This window comes from Gadus chalcogrammus, chromosome 7 (genome assembly GCF_026213295.1).
Source record: "Gadus chalcogrammus isolate NIFS_2021 chromosome 7, NIFS_Gcha_1.0, whole genome shotgun sequence".
NCBI lineage: Eukaryota > Metazoa > Chordata > Actinopteri > Gadiformes > Gadidae > Gadus > Gadus chalcogrammus.
In genome coordinates, this window is record NC_079418.1 from 25,538,221 (window position 1) to 25,563,802 (window position 25,582).

Sequence of the window (25,582 nt, forward strand, 5' to 3'; positions counted from 1 at the left end):
TTGGAAAATATAATTTTTTACTAGTAATAAGAATCAAAAAGCTATTTGGATTTAATTACCTGGAAATACATACGTAATTGGGTCTATCTTTTGTATAATGCATAATTAACATCCCTTTTCATGCATAGATTCTTTATTTTGATGTATTGTATTACTTTTACTTGGTTTAGCCTTTACATTTGTGTTGTCAATTCTCTCTTCACTTGCTAGAACTTTTCCAGTAGTTTTTTATTTTATAGTAGATACATTTATTTAATATTTTTGGATCAACAGCATCGGATAATGACCATGGCTTTTAAAATAACTTATTTCTGAAGAAGCCAGCAGGAGTCTCCCGTCACCATAGTAACCAGCAGTATGCGCGCTGACCCAGAACCGTGCATACGAGCAAAGTTGGTACAACACATTTAGTTATACAAATAAAATAATTATTCATTCCCCCTGGTTCATCTATACAATATGTTCACTATAACAAGAAATAAAATCATAACTGTTAATTATTGTGGTTTTATTCTTGAACAATGTAGCGTAGTTAGAAAATAGTCGAGCAACTTGGCCGAACTCTCTCTTTGTACGCCTCTTCCCTGTTGGATAGTCTCTCCGGAAGTTCTGGGAAAATGAGAAGAGCATGAAGTTGGAAGAAACTTGTGTCTTTAAAGGTACCATTTTAGAAGCAGGGCAATAGATTAATACAGAGACCCCTTAGTGAGTTGATACATTCCATATTTTTAAAGATAGCGGTAATTATTGTACCAATGGGTCTGCCGACGCTGGAGTTCAGTGATTCTTTTCTGGACAGTCCAGAGTTTCGGGAACGGTTACAATGCCATGAAATAGAACTGGAGCGGACAAACAGATTCATAAAGGATCTCATTAAGGACGGGAACATGCTCATATCTGCTCTGAAAAGTAAGTAGAGAAAAATACATATATCTAGCGGGTGTCATAAACCAGTGGGCTTTTCTAAACGTTGTGTTATTGTGTGCACCCCCCCTCCCTCCCCCCCAGGTAATTGACACTTAAGTCAGTGCCGTTTACTCCTAGGCTGCTGAGATTAGTGGACTAAAGTACACAAATATTAGTCTAGTTACTAACTTGTTACTACTATTACTAATATACAACAGTAGGGTAATAGCAAAGCTTTTTCTGTACCTGCTATTACCACCCTTATCAACTACTTGTCTTTGTGTGTATTCCATGAACGTTAGGGCTATATCAAAGAAGAAATCAGCTTTGGTAAATGATGATCTTCTAATATACACCATTTGTATGATATTTATTGCATTCAATATGCTGAAACTAAATCTCGGTCGCCCTCAATACAAAAGTGTCTCGTATTTCTGATGTCTGTTGGCTTTTGTTTGTTTTGCCTTGCATTGATTATCAAAGAGCAGAGTTCAGCCTGTGACGGAAATTTCCATACACACTCCAAATACCACCACCCTACGTTTATGGAGAGGATTCTTTACAGTAGGAGAGGGCCTTGGGGCCTTCTCTTGGTTTTATTTATTTGCAGGTTTAGGGTTAGGGTTAGCCTTCATGCAAAACATTTTGCTAGTGTTCATTATATGGATGCTACTTCTTGAGGTGAGTAGAAAGACTAGCAGGTAGACAAACATAAGCACCGCACTGTGTGAAAGTCATGACCAAAGCCTTTTTAAATAGCTCAATGTACGACACAGAAAGAACAATGCATTTCAGTTTCTTGTCGTATCCGAATAGCCCAGCCTTTCACATGCCTTCATAGATCATGTTACCTATATCATATAACTCTCTCTTTCATGAAAAAGAGTAAAATAGACTATCGGTCTATTTGCGTATATAGTCCTTTCGCACTCTGTTTTTCTCTTTCTCTCCCTGTCTCCATCTCTCTCTCAGTCCTTGTCTTTGTCTTTGTCTTCGTCTCTCTCTCTCTCTCTCTCTCTCTCTCTGTTACTATCTCTAAACATGTCTCTCTCTCTGTCCCTCTGCCAGGTTTGTCCCTGGCAGTGCAGAGGTTCTCTCAATCTCTGCAGGAGTTCCAGTTTGAGTGCATCGGTGACACCGAGACCGACGATGAGATTAATATCGGTGGGTTGCACCATTAGCATCTAATCACTGATCAATGCTTCAGCGTATGCTGTATACGTGCTTGAACAATTTGGGGACTCGCTTCGTATGTTTACATGCACAGTATAGTCTAAATAAGGCTAAATAAACAATTATAGTAATACTCCCAGTAAGGGATTCATTTACAGATTACTATCAATTAGGGTGGTTGAAGAATTGACAGAGGCACAAAATTCACCCATTGATTAATTCACAAAAACAGACTGATTCTTGATTTTCTATTGTAACCCATTGAAATTGTTTAAATCAGAAATACAGAAATTACCCTTGATAAGGAGTATGTTATCAAGGTGTCTTTTTAAGGCTCACAGAAATAAACCTTTGCTTAACCAGCCTGAGGTGTTTACATGTCTGACCTTGGGTGTCTTGAAAGGCGCCTCTAAATTAAATGTATTATTATTATTAAGGAACTATCTTATTGCCTTAACCTGGATCCCATCAGTTTATTACTGTAAAGGTATTTGGGCAGATGAACTCAATGACTTCTGATTCCTCTCTCTCTGTCTGTCTCTGTCTCTGTCTCCTGCAGCCCAGTCTCTGAAGGAGTTCTCCCAACTTCTCAGCACCATGGAGGAGGAGAGGAGACGACTGGTAGAGCAGCACACATGTTTGTGTGTGTGTTTGTGTGTGTATGTGTGTGTGATTCACTTACAAAAGAGTCCCCTAACTAGAATCTCCATTAAGCAGATTTGTTGTCCTTGTCGTGGTCCTAATTTGAAAAGTATTTCTTAGAATTAACCACAGCTATAGCTATGGTGTATTATCCATAATTATAATATTATAATTCAAAATCTATTTTCACTTAGGATTCTAGCAGGATATGTTGATCATGAATAAATTCCTATCTTATTAATTAATTAGTTAGGTATTTATAATTAGTACTGTAATTAAGGATTATAGTAGTCCCTAAATATAATATAGTCATCAGGGTCGTGTAGACTTTCCAAAACTGCTTGCAGGAGGAGTTACAAAGAAAGGAACACCATCTTAGACTCAAGCTCCGAAACCTGGAAAAAGTTGCTGTTTGACCTGCAGAGGAATCAAAGAGGTCTTTGTGCAGTGTTCCCAAGTACACTGTATAGTTAGCTACCGCATAGCTCCGCAGTTAGGGAAAGGTTTTGTCTGTATCTGATAGGAACACCTTGTTAAATGAGAGCCCAGTTCTTCATGCTGAAGTTGATCCAGCATGTAGAAACTCCAACTGAATCGGAAAGCTTTGAGGGGCTGTGTGTGTGTATTTGTATTTGCACGTGTTTGTGTGTGTGCAAATGCGTGAATTTGCATGTGTGTGCTTGTGCATGTGCATAAGGGTGGTATATATGTGTGTGTGTACTTAAGTGTGTGTGTGTGTGTGTGTGTGTGTGTGTGTGTGTGTGTGTGTGTGTGTGTGTGTGTGTGTGTGTGTGTGTGTGTGTGTGTGTGTGTGTGTGTGTTTGAAGGCATGTGGAACCTATTCTGCCAATTCCCCTCTGAGAATACAGAGGGGAACAGTCTGGACTGCATGGGAAGTCTATAAAAAGAGTCTGTTTATCTACAATTCTCCTTTTATCACTCTTTCATACTTTCTGCCTCTCTTTCCCTTTGTCGGCTTCTATCTAATTTGTAATAATTGGTTGAAAAATAGCATCCATTAAACACATTGTTCAGTAGCAGTAGATAATTTTGTCTAAAGTAATATATATTCGTCAGTGTCAGTTGAGTTAGTATGACTTAATAAACAATCAACCACATGCTACCACTTTTAATCTGAAAAAGCTGAATGAAAAGGAAATCCAAATGTGTCGTACAGTTGAGCATATCAATGATCGATAAAAACAAGTTTCTTCGCAGGGTGAAATATAAAGTAGATCTCTGTTTTACAGTTTTTCAGTTAAAAGTTAATAGGCTGTGACCCTGCTACAACCCCACAGGGGCCAACGGACTGGTTAAGGAGACATTCTCTTGACCTGATTCAAGCCCTCAGCTTGGCAAATGTCCACATCCCTGACATGTCCTTCTTTTGGGGCCACTATCCTGAATGTTGAGAAATTCCCCACATAAATTACTTCTCCAGCCGTGCAACAATTAAGCCCCTGTAGTTTATAGTGTGTAACCAAAAACAACAGTGCTCCTGTGGGACTGTACAATAATATAAATCTCTTTCACTTATCTTCAAGACAAGAGGAAAGGCTAATTGTCTTCTTTGCTGATGCATCAATTGTGCGTCTTTTATGCATGTGTTTGATTATACATCAATTATGTGCAATTTCCACCTCATTTTCTTACAATATAAAGCGGCTCTTTTGAAAGAGAAAACATTTGGTTTTGTCACCAAGTCTGAATGGCGGGGTATAACCTTTCAACCAATTACAGGGCCTGATTTACTGTGTGAGCAGCCAGTAGCAGCAGGCTACCCACACAGTGAATCAGAATGACTAGCAAAAGGCTTACAAATTTAGAATGATCAAATCACCTTTCTCCAACATATTTCTCCCAATATATTGCCCTCTTTTATTTAAGATAAAAGCTTCTAGAATTTAAATTCTAGAAGCAGGATACCCTCTGATCCTTACCTATGTTAATTTGCTTAGTTATGGTTTATTACCATCATAAATAATGTCTCTAACTTCAATGGCTGTAGTTTTTTCCTTCCTTGAACATGACGCTCTTGTGCTCACTGCTGTTATCGTTGTCTTCTTCACCCCTCAGATCCAGAACGCAGACGACGTGTTGATATCGCCACTGGAGAGGTTCAGGAAAGAGCAGATCGGAGCTGTCAAGGTACGGCTACATCTGTCCCATTAGGGCTCATAAACAGGTCGAGGGCGATGGGACCTTGGTCTGGCTAGACCGTGTTGGAGTCTGAAGTCTAGATAAGAAATGATAGATAAGGGAGCTTAATGTTCTGGGTCTTATCTTTGAATGAGCCCCTCAAGCTGGTCTCTGGGGTTGTTAATGTCCTCCTGTGCTTGAATGCATGAACATTCTTTTTGGAATTTAAGTTATTTATGGTACCACAACTCTGTCTTGTAAGGGCCCGGGAGGCTCTGGAATTGTTTATTATGCTCTGAAATTATTTGGTAAGCTCTGACATGTTTAGTGCTGCGAAATGGTTCATTATATGGCTTTTTGTGATTAGAAGTATGGATCCAGCCCTATATTTGCATGATAACATCATTGGAGCATGTTCAAAAAAATAGAGAGACAGTGATTAATATAATATATAATAATAACAACCCTGTAAAGTTAATTTCAAAGGATGCAGATTAGTTAAGTGGATTTGGGTTCAGATTCGGTTGATTTCTATAAAACCACAACCCTTGCTCCATGTTAGTAATTATGCGTCGCCCGAGAAATACGATGGGTGCATTCAGACAGATTCCTCAGGCCTCGTCGCTGGTGACAAGGTCAGGGGCAAGGTCATGGGAACGGACATGTTCTGGGGAGAGAGAGCTAGCACGAGAGAAAGAGAGGGACGAGGGACGGTTCCACTCAGTATGGCCAAATAAACAGAGAGGGCATGTGGTCTCCGGACCAAACAGCTGTCTCCAGTCACATCACTGAATCTCCAGCCTAGCCCCAGACCCAGAGAGATGACATCATCATCGTTTTACACCAAGTCATGACTAACCCATTGCTGTTGAGCCAGAGAACAGAATTAACCCACAACTGCTAGCTGGAATGGATGCTCGGAAGCATGTGAAATGTTGCACTGCCCCCGCACTGTGTGTGCGTGCGTGCGTGCGTGCGTGCGTGCGTGCGTGCGTGCGTGCGTGCGTGTGGGTAAGGATTACGTGCAGACAAACTTTTGCAGGACCATATTTGAGATTCAACTTTGATCTATGAACTTCACTTATTTATGACACACACACACACACACACACACACACACACACACACACACACACACACACACACACACACACACACACGCACGCACACGCACACGCACACATACACACACATTTTATGTTTTGATTTTGTCTACAAATGTCACAGGTAACATTTTATTGAAAATAATTCCATCCAGCAGTATTATTCCATATTCACAAAGTAGTTGTTAATGCAGAAAACAGTCTTTCATTCTATTTCACACACTTTAGAATCTATGTTGACATAAAAAGTAGGGCTGGGCAAGTTAACGCATTAAATACGCATTAACGCAATCTTATTTTAACGCGATTATTAAAAATAAAGTATTAACACACTTTTTTTTTTTATTATTTGATTTAGAAAGGTTTTGCAGTAAGTGACAGCCTGTTTACAATTCCCAAATATGTGATGTTCCGTAAGTTTCATATTCAACCCAAACTGAGAGAGTCAATAATACTCCCTCAAGATCACTTGGTCTAGTTTTTGCTTATTATAGTACATTTGGTATGACTGATAATGTGTTATTCCATTTGATAATCTCATTTAACTTCAATTGGAGTGGATTTAAAACATAATTTTAAAACTGTGATTAATCGCGATTAAAACTTTTAATCCTTGACCAGCCCTAAAAAAAAGTGAATGTTTTCCAAATCACTGATGTACTTATGTGCTCTCGTTGTTTCCCAGGAAGGGAAGAAGCAGTTTGACAAAGAGACAGAAAAGTACTACTCTGTTCTTGAGAAACATCTCAGTCTCTCATCCAGGAAGAAGGAATCTCACCTACAGGAAGTAAGCCTCTCTCTCTCTCTCTCTCTCTCTCTCTCTCTCTCTCTCTCTCTCTCTCTCTCTGTTATCTCTCCTTCTTTTGAGGGCTGTCCCCCTTGAATATGGGAAGGGTTTCCTTGCCCATTAGAGGGCTTTGGGTTCAGTGGTGTCACAAAGACCGGCGCCAACACAAATATTGATCATTCGGTCCCTGAAGTTCTGCCTAGAAAGGTGGCTCGGTTACAATATGAGGTGCTTTGGCTCCTTGTTGACCGCCACACCTTTGTTCCAGGCGGACTCTCAGATGGGGAAGGACAGGCAGGTGTTCTACGACGCGTCCCTGCAGTACGTCTTCAAGATCCAAGAGGTCCAGGAGAGGAAGAAGTTTGAGTTTGTGGAGCCGGTGAGGGAGGAGGGCCATACCATGATCAGATCAGTCACTTCCTGTTTCGGTGCCTTGGCATTTCCTGTGCTGATCTTTCTTGCTCTCTAATGATTGAGAGGGCTTTGTCTGTTGATTGGTAAACAAATGATGGGGACATCGCTAGAAAAAATAACAAATAGTCCAAATGTTGCTATGACATACATTACATTTATGGAGATCCAAATGTCAAAGGTTCAAAAGTCACAATAAAACATAAGAAAACCTACTATTTAAGTTTCAGAATGAGAAATGGGAAGAAAGAGGTGAAGAGAGTTTGACATTAAACAGGTGCCCTTTGATTGCTGTAAATGAGGACAAATTAATTATAATCAGACTGATAGTACCAACTTGTAGTCCACATTCTTCAGCAATATCCAGTTTTCACTGTATTTCTCTCTCTTTCTCTCTCTGGTCTTGGGGCTCCCAGCTGCTGGCCTTCCTGCAGGGTTTGTTTACCTTCTACCATGAGGGCTATGAGCTTGCCAATGAGTTCCAGCCCTACAAGCAGCAGCTGCAGTTCAACCTACAAAACGTAAGTTTGCTTGCCATTGTTGCGGTTCAGGGATAACTACACAACTCTTACCCTAAGTTGTCCCTAAAAGAAAAGAATGTCCTGCCCATGAGTCGAGTGCTATGATGACATCATAAATTACCTCATAAGGTCAACCCAGTCCACTGATAGCCCCTAAGAACTGTTTGACCTCACGCCGACCTTACAAACATGTCCCCAGAGCTTCATCGACCAGTGCTTTGTCCCTCTCTCTCTTTGTTTGCTTCATCACATTGTGAACTACTCTTGAAGGCCTTTTGATAAGAGAAATCTGTTGCTCTGTATTATATATATATATATATATATATATATATATAATTTATTTGTTTATTGCCTATTCTTTTTTATAAAATGAATAAGTCGTGTATGTGTGTTTGTGTTTCTGTGGGTTTGTTCTGTGTGTGTGTGTTTTGTCTGTGTGCTCACCTTTGCTGTGTATGCTTTGTGTGTGCGTGCATTGTGTGCTCTGTGTGTGCTCTGTGTGTGCGTGCATGTGTGCGTACGGTTTAGACGCGTAATAACTTTGAGAGCACCAGAGCGGAGGTGGAGAGGCTGATGAAGAGGATCCGCTCGTCGGAGGCAGACATGAAGGCCCCCGGCTGCTTCACCATGGAGGGGTTCCTGTACCTGCAGGAGAAAAGTACACACACTCTCACACTCTCACGCAGTGGATTAACTCTTTCAATAATCAAATATCATAGAGGAATAATAGGATCTATAATGGATTGTGTATCACAGGTCAACTGACAAAATGAACTGTATTAGTTCACCTTTTGCCTGTGCTCATCCTCGGTGTGTGTGTGTGTGGTTCTGCTGTGGTTGTCTGTGTGTGTGCGTGCGTGTGGCTCGTCTGTGTGTGTGTGTGTGTGTGTGTGTGTGTGTATGCATGCATGTCTGTATGTTTGTGTGTGTGTGTGTGTGTGTGTGTGGTTCGGTTGTGTACGTGTGTGTGTGTGTTTCCGCTGTGTATGTGTGTGTGTGTGTGTGTGTGTGTGTGTGTGCATGCATGTCTGTGTGTTTGTGTGTGTGTGTGTGTGTGTGGTTCGGCTGTGTACGTGTGTGTGTGTGTGTGTGTGTTTCCGCTGTGTATCTGTGTGTGTGTGTGTGTGTTGCAGGAGCTCTTGGTTCCGTGTGGACCAGATACTACTGTACGTATGAGAAAGGTTCCAAGTTGTTCACCATGAGTAACACAGAGACACGCCCCGCAAGTAGACAGGTACCCGCCCACTGAACCCTCTCTTTAAAGGTACAATATGTTTGGTTTGAAATATAGCCAAACCTATTCTGTCATGACGATGCTATATGTAAGCCTACAGGGCTCTAGGTTCATTTGCTCAGACTCTGCAGCAGTGTAGAGAAAGCTTTTTTTTCCACTACGTTTTTGGTTTGGACTGGGTTTTGTAGTGAGCAGGGAGAGGGAGGGGGGAGGTGCAGATAGTTTTATCTATTTTATCTTTGTACTTTTAACCTTTCTGTTGTTACTATTGTGTGTATCTCTGTGTATCAATCCAACGGTGTGTTCACATATATGTGTGTGTGTGTGTGTGTGTGTGTGTGTGTGTGTGTGTGTGTGTGTGTGTGTGTGTGTGTGTGTGTGTGTGTGTGTGTGTGTGTGTGTGTGTGTGTGTGCGCCTGTGTGTGTATACAGAACGGTGTGGTGAGCCAGGGAGCTGAGATGTTACATCTGCGTTCGTGCGTCAGAAGGAAGAGGGAATCCATAGACAAACGTTTCTGCTTCGACATTGAGGTGGTGGAGAGGTGAGGGACACGGACACATATATACACAACGATAGATTCTAAACCAAAACAGATATGTGCATAAGTACTTACATCTAAACATACATCAAATACAGAATTATGAATAAACTAATAAAGAGATATGTTAGGGGTTTCCAAATGTGGGTCGTGGGTCTTCTTCCTCAGAAATATATTGATGCATGCCTTTGCATGCCTGAAAACTGAAAGGGCGAATACTAGATTTAGAAACAATGTTCAATGCACATTTATTATCTCGCTTTTTGACATGAGAAAGACATTGATATTTGGGCCAAAAGGAACTCCACAGGTATAGGTGATGGACATGTGATTGAAGATTGTGAATGTGTGGATGAATGAGTAGTGTCTGCTGTGTGTTGGTCATCCAGGCATGGTGTGACCACACTGCAGGCCCTGTCGGAGTCCAACCGCAGGCTGTGGCTGGAGGCCATGGACGGGAAGGAACCGGTATGGCCTCTCTCATTTTGATATCATTTTGATAATTTCTCACTTGAGGGTTCTGTTAACGGGCTTTGTTCAACCACAGCTCAGTGAGGCAACTCTTTCTACATTTGTCATTCATCATTTGCATCGTCAAAATAATTATCACACTATATGTATTATTTCTCCATCTCCAGATCTATACATTACCCTCGCTGCTCAGCAAGAAGGAGGAGAGTAAGTGCTTTGTTCTCCTTTGGTTCAAACTGTGGTGACGGGAGGTCAGTGATACTCGGTATTGAGGTGTGTTTGTGTGTTTGTTCCTCAGCGTTCCTCAACGAAACAGGCTTCACCTTTGTCAAAAGGTGCATTGAGCTGGTGGAGATGAGAGGTAAGTCCTACTCATATGATATTCATTTCATATGTATTATATCAATGTATATTATTTTCTAAGCTCTTGTTATAAATAAAACCTTTAATTAAATAAGAATAGGAGTCGTTTCAATTCGTTTTTAATTATATAATATTCTTTTATATTGCATATAGATTTGGAGAGGTTTTCTTCTTTTTAACTGGTTTATTGAATCTGTTTGACCGTCTGTTTGTCCATTTGTGTATATGTGTGTGTGTGTGTGTGTGTGTGTGTGTGTGTGTGTGTGTGTGTGTGTGTGTGTGTGTGTGTGTGTGTGTGTGTGTTCGTATGTGTATGTATGTGTGTTTGTTTGAATGTGTGTGTATACGTGTGTGTGTGTGTGTGTGTGTGTGTGTGTGTGTGTGTGTGTGTGTGTGTGTGTGTGTGTGTGTGTGTGTACGTGTCTGTGTGTGTGTGTCTGTGTACTTGTCTTTGTGTGTGTGTGTGTGTGTGTGTGTGTGTGTGTGTGTGTGTGTGTGTGTGTGTGTGTGTGTGTGTGTGTGTGTGTGTGTGTGTGTGTGTGTGTATACATGTCTGTGTACTTGTCTGTGTGTGTGTGTGTGTGTGTGTGTGTGTGTGTGTGTGTGTGTGTGTGAGCAGGCATTGACATGCTTGGACTCTACAGGACGGGAGGGGTCAACTCCAAAGTCCAGCGCTTGATGACGACCGTATTTGGTAAGGAACCGTGTGACGTCAGTTCCTTCCCAAACAGATATCCGCACGTTCTATTAATGGTCTAATGGGACTGTTTTGAAGTTGGTGATTGTGTGTAATTATATTGTTATACAGGCAGTGTTTATTATATTGTGTATAGATTATCATCCACGACTGATTGCATTGTGACTGCAGGTTCCACTGCCACTCCTGACACACAGCTGGACCCGGACCTCTGGGACAACAAGACCATAACCAGCGGCCTGAAGAACTACATCAGGTGATTTACCTGAAAGCTTACATGCACTTCAAAATAAAAGCGCCAATTAACTAGCCTGTCTCGGTAATGCAGCATTCTTCTAAGTTAAGCTATATTATAGCGGACAAAGGGAACTGTGGGGGAGGGCTGTGATTGGCTCCTTCAGACCTCATGATAACGGAATACCGTATGTTTAGAATATGTCCATATTCATATATATTCGTCTTCAACATGCAAAACAGATTTTAATCTCAATAAGACTATTACCTGATTAAATAAAGGTAAAAAAAAATTATATATATATTTTTATATCTCTTCAGGTGTTTGGCAGAGCCTCTGATGACCTACAAACTGCATAAAGACTTCATCAAAGCTGCCAGTAAGAAAAATCACCAGCTGCCTCAATGAGGAACAGGAACTCTTCTCCCAAGTAGACAAACAGGAGCTACAAGGCCAACAACATTGGTTTCAACAACATTCTTAAGCTCGATCAAAATAACCAGAAAGAAGAATTACGTTACCATGCGATTAAGCTTCGTGGTTATTTAGACGAGCCCGCTGTTTATCTGGGTCTGTGTTTGTTGAGGCTTGGTTTCTGTGTGTCTCAGAGTCAGATGACCAGGGCTACCGCATCAGAGCCGTCCACGCTCTGGTGTACAAGCTGCCGGAGAAGAACCGAGAGATGCTGGACCTTCTGACGGACCACCTCCTCAAGTACGCCCCCCCCCCCCTTTGCTTGGTAGAGAAGGTGTTGGCAAAAATGGAATGGATTCGTAGATCTGTGTGTATCAAGAATTTCAGAGAGAGATTTCTGTCCCAATCTGAAGCCAACTCAAACTCAAACCAAAACACACCTCTTAGTCATCTGGCAGCCATCTTGGTTCTCATCGCTAGCTAGGCGGGGGGGACAGAACTCTACATTTAGTTGCGGCTTGCGTTGAGAACCATGATGGAGCCATGATGAAACCAAGATGGCGGCTAGGTGAATAAGGCCAATAGCTGTTAACCGATGATCGTTTTCCTAAATGCTATGCATCATAGAAATCGAAATCGAAATATACAGAAATGACCTTTTAATCCGGAGGCCGGATGTTGTGTGGTGGATTGGCTCCGAGGTGAAAGGTGCTGGGTTGGATCCCGCAAATTCTCAGCCTCCCTGTAGGCATCCATGCACAGTCCTTCCCAAACTCCTACCTGCTCCTTATTCCCACGTATCTGACTTCACTGTAAACCACGTTTGATAAAAGCCTCACGCCATACGCGTTTTGGTTTTTCATTCATGCTGAATGTATCTCTAAACGATGTGGGATTTACTGGGTGTTGTGTCTTCAGAGTCTCCACCAACAGCGTGCAGAACCTCATGACTGTGTCCAACCTGGGCATGATCTTCGGTCCCACCCTGATGAGGTCACAGGAGGAAACGGTGGCTGCCATGATGAACATCAAGTTCCAGAACATTGTGGTGGAGATCATGATCGAGAATCGCGATAAGGTGGGAGCACACACACACACACACACACACACACACACACACACACACACACACACACACACACACACACACACACACACACACACACACACACACACACACACACACACACACACGTCACACACACACACACACACACACACACACACACACACACACACACACACACACACACACACACACGTCACACACACACACACACACACACACACACACACACACACACACACACACACACACAGATATAGATGTACACAAGCAGACTCGCATACACACATCACATGCTCGCAAACAACCACAAATTTGCATGCACATGACCTACACAGACAAACACACGCAAACACATGCAGACACAGAAGAGTATAAACACACTTTCCACTACTTACATAGTGGAAAGTGTGTGTAAAGTGCCGACCACTTTCTAATGTTCTGGAGAAATTACCCCAGTTAAGTTTACATATTAAGCATATAAACTTAGCACAAATAGTAAGGAAATTTGTGTTTGGTCGATTATTTCTCCGTGGTAACAATGCTTTTTGGCAATAAATCTTATACCGTTGGAAAGCCAGTTTAGTTCCCTTTCAAATGGTGCCCCATTTGTAAGTGGGTTTGAGTATGTGGGTTGCGCCCATGAAAAAATATTTTCTGCCATTGCCAAGCAGGTTATTTTGCTACTACTGTAAGTACAGCTACAGTCAGTAAGTGTCTGCTCCAAGAATCGGCATGCCGCGTTTGACTGACCTGGATAGGGCCCTTGCGATAGGGAAACTTCAAGCTGAAACTTCAAGCTGTTCCGCAAAACCAAGTTGCGGCATTATTTGGAGTGAGCCCTAGTACCCTTTCCAAACTGAAGGCCAAGTTCCATATAACGGGGGATGGCAAAGACAGGCCGCGAAGTGGGCGTCCCAAGAAGACGACACCCCAAGAAGACCATTTCATCACCCTGTCAGCACTTAGGTGCCGCAGGCTGTCTTCTACAGATTTGCAGTCAAGGTTTGCAGGATGATATAGCCGACGGCTCTCTGCCCAGACAATCTGGATCAGACTACAAGCAGCCAATCTCTGGTCTCATAGGGCTGCCAGGAGTCCTGCCATGACTGCCCTTCACCGTCAGGCCCTTTTGCGCTGGTGTCGGCAACACGTGCACTGGAACCTGAACATGCAGAGGAACGTAATGTTCAGTGATGGGTCCAGATTCTGCCTACGGCAGTTAGATCGGAGGGTCAAAGTGTGGAGAAGAAGCGGAGAACGCTATGCTGATTGCTGCACCGATGGAATAACATCTTTTGGTGGAGGCAGTGTGATGGTGTGGGGCGGCGTCTCCCTCACTGGGAAAACAAGGCTTGTCATCATTGGAGGCAATCTCAATTCAGAGAGATATAGAGATGAGATTCTGCAACCAGTGGCAATCCCATATCTCCACAGTCTGGGACCGAACTCTATCCTCCAAGATGACAACGCTCGCCCCCACAGGGCGGGGTTTATCAGAGACTCCCTCCAGAATGTGGGAGTGGAGAAGATGGAATGGCCTGCTAGCAGTCCTGACCTCAACCCCATTGAACACTTGTGGGATCAGCTTGGGCGTGCTGTTCGTGCCAGAGTGACCAACACAACCACGTTGGCTGACTTGTGTAACCAGGCTGGTGACCAGCAATAGGAGGAGGTGCCAGGCTGTTGTGGCTGTGTATGGTTCTTCCACACACTACTGAGGCTCCTGTTTGTGAAATGAATAAATTGTTAAATTGCCAATATGTCTTGTTTCTTCCAACTTCAATCATCCAATCCACCAAACACCAAACGAGTCAATGGCAGAATAAGCTGTTTGGCATTGGCAGAGAAGATTTGGCAAATTTTTCATGGGCGCAACCGACATACTCAGCTCTGCTGCTCAAGTGCATGTTCCTTACAAATGGGGCACCATTTGAAAGGGAACTATACAGGCTTTCCAACGGTATAAGATTTATACCGTTATTTATTTAAAGTCCATATTATCATTCTGCAAACACACACACACACACACATATACACCCATATACATGCACACACCCCAACACAGACACACACACACAAACTGTACCCAGGAAAGCAGGCACTGAGGTGTGTGTGTGTGCTTGTGTGTGTGTGTGTGTGGGTTGTCTCCAGATCTTCGGTGAGGTCCCAGACCCCTCAGTCCTGCTGCCCCCGGCCTCCTCGTCCTCCCGGGGGAACTCCCGGCGCAGCAGGGCCATCTGCATGTCCTCCGGGAAGAGGAGGCCCCGCCTCTACCCCCCCGCCCTCTGCCTGGCCGACAACGACAGTACGTCTCATTGGCCCGCAGCAACTGTCACTCACACGGCAAATCAACACCAGACACCGCAGCAGTTTCGTCAGGTTGAATGAATGAAACCCAGCAGCCCCTCCCCCACCCAAAAGAAGCCGACGATACCTCCCCCGGGCTGGGTCTTAAGCCCCCTCGCTGAGGGGGCTTCTTTCTTCTTAGGCACGGTGTGTTAATGGTTAGATAATCAGAGGTAATGGGGAGGCCAGCGCAGGCAGGCGGGACGACATCCGCAACTGGTTTAGCTCCTGGGACGCCGGTGTTGGTGGTGGGGGTGGTGGTGTAGTAGAAGTAGAGCACTCACACAGGGGTTATGGGTGGAGGGGGGGGGGGGAATGTGAGGAATGTGTCTTAACATGCAGCAACCTCTGCATTCACTCGGCGCGTCCCTCCGGTTCAGGGCCTGGGGGAGGTTTCGGTGAGCCAGCGCTGCCAACGTCTTGCTTCACACGTGTTACTACTTGGTTTCAGCAGAGGAAACACACTTTCACCCCCACCCCGCTTACTTATTCCTAGGCAGCGCGGGGACGTATCCGCTTACCTGCTCAGAGTTGAACCCTTTCGCCGTGCTTTGTCTCACGTCGTGCGACACACAATGGACAATTATGTCTATCGTTTATGTGTTTTTTTAAGTGTTTTTAATGTTTTTTAGTTCAGTACCGAATCCAGGCAATCAAACAGTTTCGACCGTCTCTTCTGTTTTTCACCTAAACAACGGTCACCGATGTATTTACCCCCTAAGACGTGCCGCAACCTTGTTGTACCGGTTCTGCCCTTAGAATTTTTGTTAGTGTGGCAGCCACGAACGTAAACAGAAGAGACAGTCACGAGGGTTTATTCCCCCAAACCGGTATGGTTATTCCCCAGGGACCGGGGGGGTTGTAAAGTCTTGTTGTCTGTGTGTGCACTGAGCCCCCTTGGGCACACATAGTGTGTGTGGTCTGTACTGTGCACACTGCACAGCGTGGGTGACTCGGTGAGCCGCTGCATGTCTGAGTTCCACTCTGGTTCTGGGGTTTCCATCTCCGTGTGTGTGTCCCCCCCCCCCCCCCCCCCCCCCAGGCGATACCTTCAGCAGCCCCAGCACCACGCCCCGGGGCAGCCAGGAGTCCCTCTCCTCCCACTCCTCGGAGAAGAACGGCCTGTCCATCCCCTCTCCTCCTCTCTCCCCCTCCGACGCCCCTCCCGCCTCCTCCTCCTCCGTCTCCTCCACGTCTCCCTGCTCGCCGTCGCCGCACTCCCTCAACGGAGGAGACGCCGACCCCCACACGGACGCCGGCGCCGTCTCCGCCGCCTCCTCGGAACGTGCTCCCTCCGGTTCACGCACCTCCTCGTCCCCGCGGCAGCCCTCCTTCTCCTCCATCGGCTCCTCCACCTCCTCCCTCCCCCTGGCGGTGGAGAGGGGTCCGGCCTCACGGCCAAACGCCGCCGCCGTCGCCGCCGCTGCTGTGGTGAAGGCCGCAAGGGCCTCCCTGGCCTCCTCCTCCTCCTCCTGCTCCAGCACCCTCCGGCGTCCCGCCGTGGAGCGTCCCGCCGTGGAGCGCACCTCCTCTCTGCAGGGCAGCCCCGCCTCGACCCCCCCCTCTGCCGCCTCCCTGGTCCTCCTCCCAAGGGCCGCCTCCAACTGCTCCCTGAAGACCTCCCCGCTCGCGCCCCCGCCCTCCTGCTGCCCCACCTCCCCCGCCACCGCCTACGCCACGGCGGCGGGGGTGCTGTCCCGACGCAGCGCGGAGGCGGCCTCCACGGCGCAGCGCAGGGCCGCGTTCCGGAGAACCTCCTCCTCCTCGTCCTCGTCCTCCTCTCTGTTCCCCTACCCTCTCTCGGCGGCCTCCTCGCTCACCTCCCTCCAGATCTCTGAAGGTGGGTTGTGTGTGTTGCACTAACAGGCCTGTGAGGGGAGTGATGTGGTGAGGGGAGTGATGTGGTGAGGGGAGTGATGTGGTGAGGGGAGTGATGTGGTGAGGGGAGTGATGTGGTGAGGGGAGTGATGTGGTGAGGGGAGTGATGTGGTGAGGGGAGTGATGTGGTGAGGGGAGTGATGTGGTGAGGGGAGTGATGCGGTGAGGGGAGTGATGCGGTGAGGGGAGTGATGCGGTGAGGGGAGTGATGCGGTGAGGGGAGTGATGTGGTGAGGGGAGTGATGTGGTGAGGGGAGTGATGTGGTGAGGGGAGTGATGTGGTGAGGGGAGTGATGTGGTGAGGAGAATGATGGCAATGTGTGTAAGGTGAATGATGGCTGGGGTAATTGACATCAAGGTGAATTAGGTGTGTGAGGTGGATGATGTGTCTTTTGTGAATGATGTATGTGTGAGGTGAATGATAATGTTTGTGCGTTTGTGAGGTATTTATCATCAAGGTGAATGTTGTGTGGGAGGTGAACAATGTCATTGCGATGAATGATGTCATGGTGAGAATGATATGAGGCTCTTTCTGTTATAGTCATAGTTCATGATAATCCATGATTATTGATGATTGATGAATATTTATCCATCACGTGTGAATCTATTTCCATCTCAGTATTGATATTTGAACGGCCCTGTTGGCCCTGCTGTGTGCTTCAGACTACAAGAGCTGCCATGGCTCCGTCCAGAGCCTGATGTCCCTGGACCCCAGGGACCGAGCGCTGCCACACAGGGCCCCTCACACCCGCAGTGGCACCGACCTCAGCTTCAGACACCCCGCCGCCACCAACGGCTACCAGAAGCCTGCTTACATGTAAGGCAGTGTCCGGGAGGCAGGTCCTGCCTTTCTCTACCACCTCCTACTACAGTGTATCGCGACAGAGTATTACTCGCAACACATGTCACCATTTCTTCCGTGTCTCTTTTTTTCCCTTTGTGTGTGTGGATGCGTGTTCATGCATGCCTTTGTGTTGCGGTGCATGCACCTGTATGTGTTCATTCATGAATGCCTCTGTGTTTGCATGTGTTGGCCTGTGGCGTCATCCAGAGCTCCGCTGCGGGAAAGTGCCATATTTTCCTCAGCGTTCGACGTGTTCACCAGAGGAAGGTAGGAAGAATACGACCTTTGTACCAGACACAATCACACACACCTTCAAAACGGCCTCACATCAGACACCGGACGACTTTCTATGCCTCCGCACCCAAATTGCAGCGTGTGAAAATATGTCCACATGACATGTTACTGTCGCTCTCTCTTCCTCCCTCTTGCCCTCTTTCTCTCTCTCTTCCCCCCTCTTGTTCTCTCCGTCACTCTCTCTCTTTTATCGTTCTCTCTCTCTCTCTCTCTCTCTCTGCACCTCTCTCGCCCAGGGATGCCAAGGCGCTGTACTCGTGTGAGGCAGAACACAGTCATGAGCTCAGCTTTCCCCAGGGAGCACACTTCTCAAATGGTAGCTACCACCCCCACACGCATGTGCACACACGTACGCATAGACACAAACACACACACACACACACACACACACACACACACACACACACACACACACACACACACACACACACACACACACACACACACACACACACACACACACACACACACACATGTACGCATGCATAAACATACACACACAGACAGGTGCGCACACACACACAGAGACGTATGCACGCACACAAGCACACAGACACGCATGCACACACAGACACACACCATTTGTGCACACACAAGGCACGACAACACATTGTGGGTGTGTCAACGGCGTGTGTTGTCGTGGAGCTGTTGAGACTTGACTTGTGTTTGTCTCCACAGTGTGTCCTTCAGTGGAGCCGGGCTGGCTCCAGGCAACATACAACAGCAGAACAGGCCTCATTCCTGACAACTACATCACGTACACCTAACTAATGTTCCTGAGAACTACATGACATACACCGAGCTGTAATGTTCCTGAGACTTACTTCACATACACCTAAAGGTACGGCCACACTGAACACGTTACGTGCGTTAGAGGCGGAGAAAATTGGAATTTTTGCACAGGGAACCATTGGTTTAGGCGCGTAGATGCGTTACACGCTCTAAAGCAGCGTGTTAGGCTCGTTAAACACCTAAATAACGCGGCCAACGCGGAGTTCCAAAAATGTAATTGTTTACGTTCCTGCGTGTGACGCATAGCCGCGATAGCCAATCGGCGTTGAGCTTGACCCGACGTTACTGGCAGAGAGATGGAGGACAGGCGTAGTAGTTGTAGCCTGTAGTGGGTGTCCTGACGGGAGATCCTGGCACTAGCAGGTCATCGAACATGGCCCCAGTCAACCGAAAATACCGCTGGAACCGGCCGTCATCCAGGCGGAGTTCCTGGAGGAGGTGGCGAAACTCAACCAGCTGTGAGCGCGCCTGCGGAGGATGTCATGCTCCCAGCCATTTTGGGCTCATCTAGCTGCGTTAGGCACGTAAGGCGCGTTAGGCCCGTTGAACCATTTTTGTGACACACAATGATCAAGCGGCAGGTTAGGCGCGTTACGCGCTCAGTGTGGCCGTACCTTAACTCCTATGTTCCTGAGAACTACATCATACACACCTAACTCCTATGTTCCTGAGAACTACATCACATACACCTAACTCCTATGTTCCTGAGAACTACATCACACACACCTAACTCCTATGTTCCTGAGAACTACATCACACACACCTAACTCGGATGTTCCTGAGAAATACATCAAATGCATCTTTTACGTTCCCGAAAACGACGTCATACATATCCATCTCTTACATTCCCGAGTACTAAATCCCATACATTTTCCCACCTGATGTAGGGGACCATGGAGATTTCAAACAGCATAGCACATAACGCACAATGTTGCCTTTTAGAGATTTTATATTTATATGACAAATATTTATCATTAGTTATCCTGTAGATTTGTACGATTGAACTGTGTAACTATGTAATTTGGGGACGATGTACATAGAGGTGATTGCCTAATGATGTTTGACTGCCATCAGTAGCATAGTGAGCTTAACTTGAGGGACAATAGCCTGGGCATTATTTCTATCCTAACCAATTCAAATCCCAAACGTCAGCTCACAAGTTTTGAGTTAGTCAGTGTTTATTTTAAATAGTGTTTTCATGTGTCTTTGTCATATAGAGTGCATTCTCCTTTTATTTCCTTAGAAAGCACTTTGTTTTTTAACACCTGATGGTCAAGTTGTAGCTACAACATCCCGTCAGTACTTTCTTAAAGGGACCTAACCTAAGATGAGGTCTTGCTGTTGTGTGTTCTCTGCACTGTATTGGTGAATATTAATCAAATTAATGGTATGACTTTGTGGCCCTTTGCTTGCCCACAATAAAAACATATAACTCTTTTAGGTCTCTCCTCTCTTACTTTTCCCCTCATGTATCAGTAATGTATTAACATATGAAGAAAAATAACCATTTTGTTGAACTTATTTTATAATGGTCAATGTTGCCATTTGTATAATTTAGCTTTTTGGGGCTTTTACATAGAACTATGCGTAGCACTATAAAACTAGTATTTATAGGACTGGACAAATACAGTATTTTTTCAAGAAATTCTCTCTCTCTCTCTCTCTCTCTCTCTCTCTCTCTCTCTCTCTCTCTCTCTCTCTCTCTCTCTCTCATGTGCCTTGAGAAAGGAACCAGACACCTTTCCTGTAGTCAGGTTTGTTCATAACACAGTGAGCACACCACATTTTAAACATATTTTCAAGGTCCTTTCAGTCTTTCCATGGAACTTTCGTCCTGTAAGGGTATGATAAGATAATCACATCTAAACTGTATCTGTTGGACATCATTTGGTTGCAGCACCAACTATACTCACCTCCAAACAGCCACAAAAAAAATCGAATCTTATATCAACTTTATTTATAGATTAACTGTACAGTGAATTATCACATTAGATATTAAGATAAGATATTTGTTTGTTTTTTCGGGGGGATAAAGATAAACAGGAAGACTTTGCATGTAGGGGTGTGTGGATATGTGTGTCTGTGCATGCATGCATGTGTGGTTGTTTGTGTGTGTGTGTGTATGTATTTGTGAGTGTGTTTATATGGAAGAGTATGCATGCGTGTGTGTGTTTGTGGTTATGCGTGGCAGACTGTGTGTGTGTGTGTGTGTGTGTGTGTGTGTGTGTGTGTGTGTGTGTGTGTGTGTGTGTGTGTGTGTGTGTGTGTGTGTGTGTGAGTGTGGACCTAGGGAGGAGCTACTTTGAAGGAGGCTTGCTGTCCTCCAGGTTCCTCAGCAGCCTCCTCAGGGTCTCTGTGGTCTGGGCCTGGTCCTCCAGCAGCTCGTAGCGCAGGCTGGAGATGTCCTGCTTGATCTCCTTCAGCTCCCCTGCACACACACACACACACACACACACACACACACACACACACACACACACACACACACACACACACACACACACACACACACACACACAGACACACACACACGCACACGCACACAGATACACACACAGACACACACACACACACACACACACAATTCATGCATATACCACAACCGCTCATACAACCACACACACACACACGCACACACACACACACACACATTCATGCATATAAAACAACTGCATACATGCACACTCACACACACAAACACCCCCCCCCCCCCCCCCATTGAAACATTCAACCATTCGGCCTGAAGTGAAAACACCCTAACCTGTAAGCTTCGGACCTGCTTCTTATGACACATATCTGAAATATTGAGTCGCTTTGGACCGATGCTTTCTGCTCAATGAATGAATAGTGAAAGAGTATGAACCAAGACGCCATCACTGGCTCTCGTACCCTCGGTGATCTCGTCGCTCTCCTTGTCAGCCCGTGCTTTGATGATGTAACGCTTTATCAGACGCTTCATGATCATCTGAAACAGCACATGCAACAATCGGGTGAGCAAATGGTGAATCTTAGCTCTGTGTGTGTGTGTGTGTGTGTGTGTGTGTGTGTGTGTGTGTGTGTGTGTGTGTGTGTGTGTGTGTGTGTGTGTGTGTGTGTGTGTGTGTGTGTGTGTGTGTGTGTGTGTGTGTGTGTGTGTGCGTGCGTGCGTGCGTGCGTGCGTGCGTGCGTGCGTGCGTGCGTGCGTGCGTGCGTGCGTGCGTGCGTGCGTGCGTGCGTGCGTGCGTGCGTGCGTGTGTGTGTGTGTGTGTGTGTGTGTGTGTGAGTGTGTGTGATGATATTTGAACCATGTGTAATGTGGGTTTACCTGGTATCTTGAAGGGCTGGTAGAACTGCTGTATCCGGAACCTTTACTGCCCCCCAACTAGAAAACAACCATGTCAACTTGATTAGTATTTTTCCTATATTACAATGATAGTCTCAAACAGCCAATTAGCCTACATCCCCAGAGGTGGAGGGGCTTTATAAACTTCCACAATCAAGTTTTGTAAGCTCCCTTCTTTGTTTTGTTTAATGGCAGTATAAATACTATAGCAGTCTGTTGTGCCATTGTATGACCACAAGGAGGTGCTCACACGCTTTGTTTTAATAACAGCTAACAGGTCAAGAGCTATGGACAAGTAGTAGTCTTGCAATGTAATGTTCTTATCGTCATGGTTGAATAAATGGCATCTAACGAGCTTGTCACACAATATACTTTGTTTTGGTTGCATGTAACTTGATATTTGGTGTGCCTACGTAAACTTTGGTTTAAGGAAAAGTGGGAATTTGAAACGTTAAGCCATGAATTTTCCTTTAGGTAACATAATAACATAATTGCATCTATTACTGGAACTAGTCCGACAAGCCTTCCATATAACCACCGTAGACAGTTGTATAAGACCGTTAAGACTCTGGCTTTTACACTTTCTTATACAAGGACAAGGCAGTACTAAAACCTTTAAAAAAAAAACTTTCTTTGCCAGTTTTGTGTCATGCAAACACAGTTGTGTGTGTGTGTGTGTGTGTGTGTGTGTGTGTGTGTGTGTGTGTGTGTGTGTGTGTGTGTGTGTGTGTGTGTGTGTGTGTGTGTGTGTGTGTGTGCGTGCGTGCGTGCGTGCGTGCGTGCGTGCGTGCGTGCGTGCGTGCGTGCGTGCGAGCGAGCGCGCGCGTGCGTGCGTGCGTGCGTGCGTGCGTGCGTTTGTTTGTTTGTTGGGGGGGGGGGGGATTTTGCTGTGTCAGTGATCACAACCAGTCCATCTTTTATCTGTGTCTTGAGAGAAGGAATGAGTGTGGCTGGAAAACTACTTGGACGAGTGTTGGCTCCACAGAGCAAAAAACAGCAAAGAGTATCAGAGGTCAGAGAGAACTCATTACAGCAGAGCCACACAGTGAACAATTATGATTAAAAATAAGAATCAAAAGCGAATTAGCAGAAATATAAAAAAATATATTTCATACGGAGGTAAGGTTCTGGGTTTGACCCTCCATGTTCCCCAGCCTTCCCCCTACCTATCTCTTAAGTAGCATTTTTCGGAATGGGTTGAAAACACTGGCAAAATGAATTAATGGTAACTATTCTACATGGACGCCATTAGCTGCCATTTCAATTGTTATTCTGCTAATTCAATTTTCAATTGATTTGCACTAAATGTTCCTTTTGTAACACCACCTACATTCACTGGGTTGAATAGGGTGTTATCAGGTGCTGTAGGCACGATTTAAGAGCTTTACTTTGAATGAAACTTGTTAGAAACACCATTATTATTCAGCAGTGAGTTGATGAAATGTTCTGTAAGAATGTCTGCTATCCTTGTATGGGGTTGTTTATCTTTAAAACCTTGCCCTTTTCTGCTCTCCCCTTCTGCACCTCTGAAGTCCCTCCTACAGCAGCTTTAAGTGTGAACATGGTTCTGTGCCTGGTTAAGCTGGGCGGTGGCCGGCTCTGGGTCTCCGGGCCCGGCCAGGCGGTGCAGCAGCATGTCTCTGAGGCCCGTGGCCAGGCCCAGCAGGGTCTTGGGGCTGGGGACCAGGTTGAAGGGCACCGGGATGGTCCTGCCCTCCTCGAAGTAAGAGAACCACAGTTTGGCCCTGGCAAACTTCCACTCCACGTCCGCGTCGTTCTGCCTCCCGTTTAGGGGTGAGGGACGATAGGGGTAAGGCAGAGAAATAAGTAGGTATTATAAGGGAATGTTTTGGACCCATATTGTTGGCCTCATAGCATCATTTCCGCCCTAGGTCATATTGTGGCCAAATTGTGATATCTAACCTAACTCTACTCTCCTTTTGCTGCTGATTCAAGGTGCCTCATTGGCTATATCTTAAGTCAATCAGAGTGCTTTTTACATTCAATAATCATTATCACTCATTTTTTACGCCAAATACAAGATGAACCTTAAAATATGACTTAGGCGAGTATGCTATAAGGCTTGACATGTGTAAACCCTTCTATATTTGTTTTGCCTTAAAGTTATTCTAAAGATAATGTAATCAGAATCAGTGTCTAACAATTGCCTAAAATGAGCAACGTTATTAAAATAACGTGGAGTAATTGTGTAATTCAATAAATACATGCACGCCATTTTGATGCCATCCCTTTTTCCAAAGTGTCTTACAATATCGTCACTATCGTGAGATGATAACTCTTAGCATGAGCGGAACGGCCCCGAGGGCCAGGAAACAACCCCTCCATCCTCAAGGTAGAAACATGGGGAATGGACGCACTCAGGGTGGATCCCTTCTCCCCGGTCGTACCTCGATCTCCTGGAAGGAGCTGTTGATCATGGCGATGAGCATGTTGAGAAGCACCACCACCATGGTGACGTTGTAGACGCCGTACAGCACGTAGCCGATGTTCTCGATGAACTTGTGTCCGTTGTTGATCACCACTGAGCGCACCTCGGAGAGGCCGAAGATGGCCCAGAACAGCGTCTTGAAGCTCTCCTCCAAGCTGAAAGCCAGACACCGGGACACACCGTTGATCACCTTTGTTGTTTGTCATTGGCCTCATCATCATCAACAAATTCATTTAACTTCTGCACTGTTGAGATTTATTTTAAGGTGACATTATACCACCAGGTTTGAGTGTGATTAGCCGTTACAAGCCGTTTTGAAAATCTGCCCCTTCTGACATCACAAGTGGGCGTACAGCACACATCCAAATAGATGTGTGCTGGATAGATCAGTCTACCAGCCTACCCAGTTGACTGTAACAATCTTTGCCATCTATCTGGCATACATCTAGGTATGTAAGAAGAGGCGGGTTGAATAATTATCAGTACAAATGAGTACAAATACTGACCTAAAATCGGCTATTTTTTTTTATTATTTCCTTCAATCCTTTTATTTTAAACTTGTATATCACAAAATATCAAAAACACAATCTTTGTGTTTACATGATCGGCTCTACCTCAATGTTCTTATAACACGGTGACTGTGTCAAAGTGTGTGTGTGTGTGTGTGTGTGTGTGTGTGTGTGTGTGTGTGTGTGTGTGTGTGTGTGTGTGTGTGTGTGTGTGTGTGTGTGTGTGTGTGTGTGTGTGTGTGTGTGTGTGTGTTTGTGTGTGTGTGTGTGTTTCCTGGTGTCTCACGTGGTGAAGGCGTCGTTCTCCTTGGCCCCCAGGTAATAGGAGTAGAGGTTGAACATGCCGATCATGAAGGCGAGGAAGACCAGGATGAAGATGACCATGAACTTCATGATGTCCTTCACCGTCCTGCCCAGCGAGATCTGCAGCGGCCCGAAGCTCTC

At 45.4% G+C, this 25,582-nt stretch overlaps 3 protein-coding genes across 4 annotated transcripts in view; 2 read left to right on the forward strand and 1 right to left on the reverse strand.

The window, feature by feature from the left end:
- Window positions 1-25,582, forward strand: part of LOC130385249 (glutamate receptor 4) — a 1,260,456-nt gene that overhangs the window by 383,859 nt on the left and 851,015 nt on the right. The gene's annotated exons all lie outside the window — the stretch shown is intronic.
- Window positions 581-20,375, forward strand: LOC130385245 (rho GTPase-activating protein 42-like). Its single transcript, XM_056593662.1, has 24 exons — window positions 581-909; window positions 1,975-2,070; window positions 2,639-2,700; window positions 4,798-4,869; window positions 6,649-6,750; window positions 7,019-7,129; window positions 7,578-7,682; window positions 8,211-8,340; window positions 8,816-8,916; window positions 9,349-9,458; window positions 9,845-9,923; window positions 10,094-10,133; window positions 10,225-10,287; window positions 10,909-10,983; window positions 11,158-11,242; window positions 11,542-11,600; window positions 11,830-11,935; window positions 12,554-12,713; window positions 14,856-15,009; window positions 16,093-16,890; window positions 17,592-17,745; window positions 17,980-18,039; window positions 18,303-18,382; window positions 18,745-20,375. Exons 1-24 carry the CDS (start codon window positions 756-758, stop codon window positions 18,831-18,833), a joined length of 3,045 nt encoding a protein of 1,014 aa, XP_056449637.1. The 5' UTR covers window positions 581-755; the 3' UTR covers window positions 18,834-20,375.
- LOC130385248 (short transient receptor potential channel 6-like) overlaps window positions 20,665-25,582 on the reverse strand; it is a 13,401-nt gene continuing 8,483 nt past the window's right edge. The window contains exons 9-14 of the mRNA XM_056593668.1: window positions 25,425-25,582; window positions 24,589-24,784; window positions 23,754-23,957; window positions 22,163-22,219; window positions 21,748-21,823; window positions 20,665-21,286 (exon numbers count right to left, since the gene is read on the reverse strand). The exon at window positions 25,425-25,582 is cut by the window's right edge and continues 107 nt beyond it. Of these exons, the coding sequence (XP_056449643.1) occupies window positions 21,156-21,286; window positions 21,748-21,823; window positions 22,163-22,219; window positions 23,754-23,957; window positions 24,589-24,784; window positions 25,425-25,582 (822 nt within the window). The 3' untranslated portion in view covers window positions 20,665-21,155. The remainder of the gene's footprint in view (window positions 21,287-21,747; window positions 21,824-22,162; window positions 22,220-23,753; window positions 23,958-24,588; window positions 24,785-25,424) is intronic.

Excerpts from the sequence above, each read along its gene's own strand:
- LOC130385245 (XM_056593662.1), top strand. The coding sequence starts at position 756 with ATGGGTCTGCCGACGCTGGAGTTCAGTGATTCTTTTCTGGACAGTCCA. Across the intron at positions 6,751-7,018 it reads AGGAATCTCACCTACAGGAA|GCGGACTCTCAGATGGGGAA; the intron begins GTAAGCCTCTCT and ends CCTTTGTTCCAG. Across the intron at positions 11,243-11,541 it reads GGCCTGAAGAACTACATCAG|GTGTTTGGCAGAGCCTCTGA; the intron begins GTGATTTACCTG and ends ATATCTCTTCAG.